Raw genomic sequence first — 10,389 nt, forward strand, 5'->3', positions numbered from 1 at the left:
ACAGGAAATCCCCAAATCAGGGAGACGTCCAGCTCCCGTGCGTCTTGCATGTCATGATAACTCCATAAAAAAGGGGTTTTAGTGACAGGTGTGTTTTAGGAGGTTATATATGTTTTATTCTCTGGTGCCCTTCTTGTTCCTCTTTTGCTCTGTCTTGGGTGTATAGAGATATTTATATATTTATATTATAAAAATAACGACTGTTGACATTGCTGGCTACTCTGAAAAAAGGCACTTCATTGAAATATCTGAGAATGGCCTCTCCTCCAAAGTGATTTTGGGGGAAACATTGTAACTGTAATATAATATTTTATTTTATATCATGCTGCTTTTTCATGTTTATTTTAATATTGTATTTGGGTGATTTTGTTTTGTAGGTGGCAAAGTGAACATGTTGACTTTGTGTTTTGTTTTTTTTCTCCATGGGCTAGAGCTGTTAAAACCGGTACGATTTTTCCAAGACTTCGAGGTAATCCGGCTTTGTTTGAAGTTTGGCCCTTAACTCGAGGTAATCGCTTTGGGACGGGTCGGGGTAGCAGCTTTTCCCCGCCGTGAAAAGCAACGTCTCCTTCAGCCGTGCGTCCTGCTGCAAATCCGGGTACTGCATGCCTGGTGGGTGCGCATGCGCCACATGCATGTCCTTTAGTTTCGGTACTGTCCCATACAAACAGTCTACAAAGCCCACTGTCGGGGTGGGCCTCTGACTGTCAATCACTGTGGGGCAGAGCCCTCCATTTTCATGAAATCCTGCCATATCAGCTGTGGTGTGGTTGACTGTGACAATGGTGTTGAGTTGAGAGTTGGAGACGGCCAGGGTCCACTCTCTCTCTTTCTCTAACAAGGTTCTGTAGTTACTGTTGCTACTGCTGCCATTGTCTTTCTTCTCTGAAAACTGTGCTCTGTCTTCCTCTGCTATTTCCCCCTCTCTTGGCTTATAGATCGGGTTGTTACACATCTGAGTCACAGGGTGGGGGATATAATCATAAACGTGACCATGGCCGTGTGTGTGATTAGTGTGAGTGTGTGTGTGCATACTCGGTGTTGGTTTCTCTGGTGTGCCAGTGTTACCAGCACTACTCTGCCTCGGTGGGTCCTCAAAAATCCTGCACTGCATCTGGATCCCTGTCAGGTCTACTTCAGAACGTTTCCGGAAGGGCAGCTTCTTCCTGCGACGGAGAACAAAGGCAAAAAGCCCAGCAGCCACAAACACAGCAGAGATGAAGAGAATGAGTAGGCTGAGGATAAGGACAGACAGTGGGACAGCTCCTCTTCCACCTGCTTCCCCCATGTCAGAGCTTCCTGTGGTGAGGTCATCCCCACCAGGAAGGGCTGGTGAGGGACCTGAAGAATGCTTAAGCTCTGGACAGATGACCTCAACCTCTAGTGAACGCAGGTCTTTCCCAAAAGCAAATTCAGGCGTCTTACAAATGACATCTCCGACCACTATCACAGAAGAGAGCTTTTCCAGCCACTGTTTGAGGGGAATGATATCACAAGAGCAATCCCAGGGGTTTTGATGGAGATCAATCTGGACTATGGAGGTCAGATGCTCCAAAACACCACGAACAGGAAGGGAAAGGAAGTAGTTGTTGCGGAGGTTGAGTCGTGCAAGGTTGGTGCCAGCAAAAGCATTAGTAGGGAGAGACCGTAACAGATTGTCATTAAGGAAAACCAGCTGAAGATTTGGCATTAGGGAAAAGGAGTTAGGTTGTATCTCACGTATGACATTATACTCAAAGTAAAGATAGCTCAACATCTGCAGCCCCCGAAACATCCCAGGGGTGAGTCTCTCAATGTCATTCCCATTCAGATATAAGCTTTTCAGGTTTGGTAGGTTGATAAAGGCGCCCTCCTGGACATATGATATCCGATTATTCCCTAAATGCAGTAAATCCAAACTTGAGAAGTTCCAGAAATCGGAGCGGTAGATTTTCTGTATCAGATTTTCACTGAGATACAATTTCTTGGCATTAAGAGGCCGTGGCAGGAGCTCTGAGATGTTATGAAAGCCTTTCTCTTTACAGTTCACTGTTAGCCCCAGGTCATTAATGTGAAGGTTGCAAATACATCCAGCAGGACAAATTATTGGAATAGGAGGTCTTGTTTGATAGCCAGCAATAGGGGGTTGATTGATGCCTGGATAGATGCTACGAGGGGTTGGGGGGTTTTTTGTTGGTCGTGGCCGTTTGGTAGGCTTGGTAATTCTCTCCTTGTATTCCACAGAAGAGGCTGTGTTATGAAAGGAGGAGAGCATGGAGGAAGGTTTAGTAGGCCATGTGTTCTCATTGCTGAATGGGACCCGGGGAATTCCCAACTTGGCCTCAATCTCTGCATCAGAGAGCAGCGGACAAAGTTCAGTGCGCTTGATTTCCCGTAAGTCTTTTCCATGTAAGTGGAATGGGTACTCACATGTGATCTCACCCACTAGAGCTGTATAAGGAATTCTCTCCAGCCATGTTTTTAACTGGACAATCTCACACACACAGTTCCAGGGGTTCTCCTCCAGCTGGATTTCCATTAAGCTCCTCCCAACATACTCCAGCGTGCCCTTATATGGCAGAGTCTTTAATCTGTTTCCTCTCAGGTCGAGATGTGTGAGTGACACAGACCGGAAAAGATAATTTGGGAGCACAGGAATCAGATTGTCATTTAGTATAAGCACTCTCAATTTGTGAAGGTGCCTAAATGCACCACTTTCAATCCTTTTGATAACATTATAGTCCGCTTGGAGATACTCCAAACTCTCCAACCCCAAAAAAGTGTCATTCCGGAAAACTTCTAGTTTGTTTTCATGTAGGAACAGCCGTTTGAGTATTCCCAAGCCATTGAATGCTCCAGCGTGGATATCTTGCAAGGCATTATTACCCAAATTAATGGATATGGCATTGTTGAGATGGAGAAAGCTATTAAAGTAAAGCTTCCTCATGGAATTTCTTTGCAAGTTGAGCTTGAAGGGCCGGCTCCATATCTGGGAGATCTGACTGACATTTGTAAATCCTTTACTGTCACAGTGGACATGGAAGATGCCCTCTTTGACCTCGCAGTAGCAGGGCTCAAAACAGGGCTCGTCGATCTCCTCGGAGTCCTCTAGTAGTGGGATAGGGGTGGTCCATCCTAAGGCTATGGTGCTCAGCAAGGTAACCCACAGCATCCTTGCTGACACCAAGGGGATGAAGTCTCGGCTCCAGGGACAGAGCCACTTCACAGCACTGCAACAGAGAACAGAGACAAAGAATGGAAAGGAAGTATGGGTAGTGATTACACACACAGATACACACAAACACACCCTCACAAAGTGAGGTTTGAGGTGAGAGAGGAAGACAGTGAGGAGAGACACAGAGGAGAGCAAGGGTGCATTAGTTTCAGGGGAATGGAAGAAAGTGTTGAAATGAATACCAATGAATAACAGAATGACATTGGAGACCACTTTAAATGTTGCAATATTGCTGGATATTTCAAACAAAATATAAACCCACCAAGATTGGATGTGCAACATGATGCTCAACATGAACAAATCTCTACTCTCTGACAGTTACCTTCGTTGTATGGGCCAAATGTCATTTATTATACAGCAGATATGCTGGTGAGGTCACAGTAAATCACATCAGAGATGCGTATAGCCATGAATAAACAAAAGCGAACAGGAGGTGGGTGAGGTTAGTGGGGAGGAGACACCGGCTCCCTTCTGTATTTATTGCATAACAGGGGACCTTAATCCATCCTGCAATAAATGAAAGTTCAGAAAAGTGCGGTTGAAATTATATTCATAGAAGGTCTCAGGCAGGAAGAGCATGGAAACCAAATAGGTGTCAGCTTGGTGATTGTTACTGGGACGAGATGAGAATTGTTGAGGGACTTGCTGAACATCCAAATTACTATCTATTACTATTATCTAATATCCACCTATGACTCTTGGACACCTGATCAAACTAAGGGCGAAATATTATGTAAACAGTGGCATTAAAGCTACAGAAAATGCAAGGTCTGAAATTGCCATTGTAAAGATGTCAAACACATGTCATAAATAAGGGGATACAGTCCAATAGAGACTGCAGAAAACGACAGAGCTTAAGCTATTTGCACTAGGTGTTTTCTTGGGTAAAGCGCCTCACAAATGAACCCAAATGAGAAAACTGTCCAGCCAACATTTGGCAAAAATACAATTAATACAACTTCTGCTGGCTTTCCCAGTTGGTGATTCCATTGAGGATTTGAGGAGCAACGACGCAAGGAAAAAACGCAGTGGGCGAAGCTGCTGCTTCGAGAAGCTCAGTTATGAGGCTGTGTATATAAAGAGATGACGAATGACAAGTAGTAATAATATTAAAAATTAAAATAATATGGAGTAATAGTGTAGTTAAACTTTTAATTAAGAAGATAGATAGATCGAAGATTCCGTATCTCTACGGTGGGCATAAGTCGAACACACACAGACACACAAACACACACGCACATAGCCGTAGGCTGTTACTTTTCAGACACACACGCACACAGCGCTGTCCGTTCAAACGAGGGTGCTGAAAATCCAGACAAGATGTGTTGGGACTGCCTGCCGAAGCAGAGCCGCTGTCCATGGTGCTGGAACCAAAAGCCCAGTGACAGGAAAAGAGAAAAAAGCGGAGTAAAAACAAAGCAGGGTATAATGTCATTTCCCCTCTACCCCCACCCCTTAAATACCGTTAAAAAAAAAGATGAAAGAAAAACCTGACACCGAAGGAAAAAATCCTTGCACACGATTTCCCCCTGCAAAAATCAGTTTGCATTTTCTCCATGCGTAATCCTCCAGGATTTATTCGTTCCGCTCCCACGATAGGGATCAAAAACCGCAGATGAGACATCAAAAAATTAATAACGATATTTAAAGCAATAAAAATAATTCGTGCCATATTACATTCCCTCGAGATGTGTCAAATAGGGTGGTATACGTACTTAGTTTAGTGGGATTCCAACTTCACATATCCTTCTGCGGTGTGTCCTGTTGGTGCCCGGTGCGTACCGCTCACCGTCCGATGCCGGGCTGTGAAAAAGAGAAGGAGAAATTGGGGTGATCGAGTCGTTAGAGAAGAACAGGAGGAAACGGAGAGGGGGAGATGAAAAGAGAGAGCAGGGTATTGAGGAGGGAGGGAGAGAGAAAGAGATGCACATGTGAATGAGCCCCGGATTCAAATCCAAGCTGTGAAGATTCTCCGGACTCCTGCACTTACATGAATTAAAAGTGATGCTCGATGTGAGTGTCGTTTTCAAAACGACCTATTTAAAATCTGGAATATTATTTAAATGAAGTTAGCGAGAAATGGCGAAAATAAAACTAAAGCCGTCGGGATTCCTTCTAGCATTTACTGAAATTTCTCCATAATAACGTTGCTGTCAACACAGCGGAGAGAGCAGAGCGCTTATTGAAATACATGCCAAGCATAATGCAGTAGCCTTTCGTCGTGACATTGGCAGGAAAACGGTGAACGAAGAACAAACGGCTATTGATCAGTGGACTGGAGCCCTATGATCCGTTCTCCTATATATAGAGAGCGCTTGTCCTTTTTTTGAAGTCCATGGCTATGCAGGCACACACAAACATATAAACACACACACATACATACATACCCACGCATGCACACGTATGCACAAGATTTACCTTCTGATTCACTGATGCACAGCACGACCACTCAGTCCGACACTCACCTTAGTTTCGCAGTGCAATTGGAAAGCATCGGGGGGGAAAGACCAGTAGTTTGAATCCTGTTAGATCTCTCTCTTGATCGTTCTCTCTTTCTTCCCCCTCTCTCTCCTCTCTCGCCTTCACTCAATGGCTGAGGCAAAAGAGAGGAGAGAGGAGAAATGAAGACGTGATAGGAATGCAATCTCTCCCACTTTCGCTCTCCGGTGACTCTGACTCTATCCCCTTCTTTCTTTTTTTCTAAGCAGTTTGCTTAAAATGCAAGTCCTCGACTTGTGCCCGTCCGCTTCCTCTTCCTCCCCTCTCCTCCTCCTCCTCCTGCGCTGCCGCTGCCTCCCGGGTCGAGCGCTCAATAACAGAGTAGCCGGGTGAGAGTGTTCTCCTCTCGGCTTCAGGACCGTGTCTCTGTCCGGTGCAGGAATAGAAGGGCTCTGAGGATCATAGCGATGGTTGGGTCACCTGCTTTTTGATGTTTCTTTCTTCTTGTCTTTCTTTCTTTCTCTCTTTCTTTGCTCGGGTCCGTTTCCCTTGTCGTGCGTCAGAGGAGTGAGGGGCTGAGCTGGAGAAGTGGAGGGGGGCGAAGGGGTGAGAGACGCAGAGAAGAGAGATCTGACGATGAGAGAAAGAGGAGGAGGGGAGGAAAAAGAGTGATGAGGACGGTTGCGCTATAGTTCTGGATGCTGTCGAGAGGAGGAGAGGAAACGAAGTGAAGGGAGCAGAGAGTGAGATGCGCTCTGGCTTTCGCGGCGGAGGCGCGCAGCCAGGGGAAAGAAATAAATAAATGCGAGTCAGTGAGCGCGCCGTGCGTGGTGGGTGAGACTACCAGACCTGTGGATGACAGTCCGGTCGCAAAACGACTCTCCCTCTTTTCACGCTGTTTATTTTTTTATTATCGAGATTTATGCAGTAATAATCACAATGATGCTTAGTCCCTCTTTGAGTGGACATTTACTCAACTGCATTTGAGCGAATAAAATGTGGAGGTGGCAGCCCTCAGCATCCTGACACCTCCTCTCTGCTGGGGAGACGTGGAGGGTGGCCGCGACTATCTACAGCGAGCGGGGGAGGGAAAGGGGAATACGGAGCGCTTCATCGTTCCCTTTCTATTGCTGCCTTCCCCCGCCTCGCCTCCAGCGGGCAACACAAGCCCATGTTGTGAGAAGCAAACCAAGCCAGAAACTCACAAGCACGACCAAGACACCCTCACCACATTCAGTTTTTGTAGATCTGCGAGGAGGAGGGTGGTTGCAGTGGGAAGTTGAAATCCCTGTCTCCTTATAACACGATCTAAAATGCTGACACTATGAGGCATCACTACAATAAAGCCAGGATAACGGGCAGCTCGAATACTACTTGTGTTAACACAGGAGCTGAGAGGATACCCCAAGTATGAGGTGTTGTCTGTATTAAGTTTGTTTTTTTCACTTGTTTCAGGAGATTGTTCAATAGTTGGGCAGGAGGCAGCAGCAAAAATGATTAGAGTAAATTTGACTCCTAATTATGATAAATTTTATGGTGTTATAGACTGTTATCTGAGAAATGAAAAATGGCAAACTGGTGGTCTATGCTGTGTGTTTTTGATGCTCTGATAGAGATGTACATGAAAGTTGGCCAGGGCCCCAGGTGGTCACTGACCTTTAGGATTATTTTTCCTATTGTAGTATTGGACTGTTAAAGCTTTATCCTATTTGTAACCCCTGTTAGGATTTGCCACTTTATGCGTGTGACAGATTCAAATAGGCTAATGATTGAGGAGGCAGTTGTCATCTGGGCATAAAGGAAATAAATGAATCTGTGTTGTTGTTGCCTTCCGAATTATGGTTTTATGGGGGTCAGGAGACTTTTCTATTAATACCTTAGATTTATTTCTGTGCAGAATCAGTGACAGTGAATGCATCTCACACTATGCACCAAAATCATAACTCTACGCTGGTGATAACACAAACAGAAATTTAATATGAGTGAATGAATATGCTCAGAGGTATTTGATAAAGTCAATGTGTGTTGGTCTGATACAAATTATTTGTGCTGTCAGATTATGATATTTAAAGCAGACACATAACCTTCACCTCAGCCCCTGCACAAAAACACACTCACATACACAAGCTGTGAATGGGAGGCTAGAAAAGAGTGTTTAGGAGAAGCTGGTGTCTGTAAAACTGCCATTCTTCTTTATGAAAAGCCATCATTCACTCCTTCAGCCTGTCAGCTAATGTCAGACAGACTGACATAAGACCACTGCAAACCCTTCATTCCACTCACAGGACATGGGTTGGCCAGAGTTTGTCACAATGAAGCAGCAGTAGCCTATAGATTATAATTCAGGGCTAATAGATAGTTAGAATTTCCACTCAGAGTGACACAACAAAAATTGGACATTGATCTGTTTGGGTTTTGGTTTGACAAGTTTCATGCCAAAACTAAAGTCCTTGTTCTCAAATAAAAATGGGAGTGAGTGAGAAAAAAAGTACTTGTAACAAAAGGATTCAGAGGAATAAAATTGGAAAGGCCACAGAGGATGGAAGAATCCCCGTCCCACTCTTTGGCATACAACTGGTGCAAAGACAAATATGTTCAAATGCGTCACTTGAGGAAAATAAAAGTACAAAAACTAAAAAAGCACAGTCTAAATGTTTGACTGAGATGTCTGAACATGCCAACTTGCATTAAAGTCAATTCAGTCATCAGTGACATTTTAAGGTCATCACATCATGATGGAGGACCATCAGTGACAACTCTGTCATTATGGATGGCAAACAGCACTGCAACCAATGAGGGAGGAAATGACTGTCAGTACTGCTGAGCCAAAGTCATACCCTAAAATGTAAAGAAACATACGCCTACACTAAACTACCCAAACTATTTTATTCATCATACAGACCAGGATGTTCTATATGTTGATTAACATAGTCACATGTATTTAACACATGATTACTGATGCTATATTTGAACAAAAATGGCTGTGAGAGAGGAGCATCAATTTAATGTAAATGGCACAATCAGTATTTCTTCAATCATGTAAATTGCAGGTATAGTCACATATTATTTATGGGTTTAACTTTTGATGAAAACTAACAGTCTTCTAAAATGTAGGTCTATGGGGTCAGCACAGTGGTGCAGTGATTAGCACTGCCTCACGACAAGAGGGTTCTGGGCTCAAGCACGCAACAGCCCATGCCTTTCTCCTTTCTCTCTGGAGTCTGCACGTTCTTCCTATGTCTGTGTGCGTTCTCTCCATGTAGAGCTTCCTCCCACAGTCCAAAGCAGAAACTTGATGATTGTAAATTGCATATAGGTGTGAATGTGAGTGTGATTAATCATCAGTGTAGCTAATGGATGGATAAGACTATGCACTATAGCCAATGCAAAAGTTAAAGGTTTAAAAACTTTAGTCCCTGTTAAAAACGTTCCCTCTTTTAGCTGTCACCCTTTGAAACTTTCCATTATCCCCTTTCTGCTTGTCATCAAGGGTTTCAATGACATACCTCATGCCACCTGCCTAAGTCCTTCGTGGACCACAAGGGATGTGGAAATCAAATAATTCCCTGTCTATCTGTCTGCCTATCTATCTGTCTCGCTGCCTGTCAGTCTGCCTGGCTGCTTGGGAGTCAGTATGTCTGAATGCTTTTCTGCCTTGCTTGCTGTCCACTTACATCCCTGCCTGGCTGCTTGCCAACCAGACCACCTGCCTGCCAGTCTCGCTACCTGATGGCCTGCCTATTTGGCTGACTGGCTGCCTGCTTTCATGTCTGTCTCAATGCTGAGGTACCTACCTGCCCCTGTGCTTGTCAGTGTGACTACCTGTCTTGACAAAGTTCCTTTATGTGGTCATAAAGATTTGACACATTCTTATTTTTTGTTCTTGTACAGTGAAAGGAAAAATGTGTAATTTTTTTTTTACTCTGTGTACTCAAAAACACGGTCTGTTGTGACGTGAATATATTACCTACTTTGCTTAGTTAAATATAAATATTATGTATCCTAATATTCAATCACTGGAGGAAAAGAGCCAACCAGAAAATCTTTTATTAGCTGTGGATCTCATCTCTTGTGTCCACTCAACATGTTTTATTTTAACTAATAACATTGTAGTCCAGTATGTACTTTGAGAAATGCGACGTGCTTTGTTGATGTTTGACATCAAGAGAATTTATGGAAGCCCAAACAATGTTTGCAGGACCCACTGGACAGAAAAAAGCATAAATATCAAAACAGAATCAACATATTATTGGTCAATGATTAAAGAACAAAAACATTATTATAATAATGATGTATGTGTCTTTAATCATAGTAGTCATAGTGCAAATTTGAGTTTTTTCGTCTTTCTTTTTCGTCCTTTTGTTCAAAGTTCTGGTTTAATTAAGAGCAATGTATACGAAGTGCTGACAGAGCCACACAAAGCTATAGATGAGGGTATAAAGGGCATTACGTAAAAATAAGGAATCTGCTGCTGCATTTGCTTTATATCTTTCCTTTATAGTTCAGGGCCTGGTCTTGTGTTTGCAGAGTGAGAATCTATCCTGGCCCAGGCTGTGAGAATCAGTGACTGGGGAAAACTTTGACTTGGAAAACAGAACCAAAAAGATTCTTTGAGAAGGTCAGTTTATGTTTATATTCATTTTGAAAAATACTCTCATTTTTAGAACAGCTGAAGGTTTTTCTTCTATTGAAGCAGAGAGAATATTTCTTAGTAGAAATTAAACTGCTGTGCTCCT

General features: G+C 43.6%; 1 protein-coding gene across 1 annotated transcript; it reads right to left on the reverse strand.

Annotated features, from left to right (window-relative positions):
* Positions 1–276: 276 nt before the first annotated feature.
* On the reverse strand, positions 277–5,765 carry slitrk3a (SLIT and NTRK-like family, member 3a). The gene is made up of 3 exons (XM_026297079.1): positions 5,680–5,765; positions 4,930–5,017; positions 277–3,209 (listed from the first exon to the last, which is right to left on the reverse strand). The coding sequence occupies exon 3, from the start codon at positions 3,149–3,151 to the stop codon at positions 437–439; it is 2,715 nt and encodes a 904-aa protein (XP_026152864.1). The 5' UTR covers positions 3,152–3,209; positions 4,930–5,017; positions 5,680–5,765; the 3' UTR covers positions 277–436.
* Between the last annotated feature and the right edge of the window lie 4,624 nt (positions 5,766–10,389).

Source organism: Mastacembelus armatus, chromosome 13 (genome assembly GCF_900324485.2).
Source record: "Mastacembelus armatus chromosome 13, fMasArm1.2, whole genome shotgun sequence".
NCBI classification, from domain to species: Eukaryota; Metazoa; Chordata; class Actinopteri; order Synbranchiformes; family Mastacembelidae; genus Mastacembelus; species Mastacembelus armatus.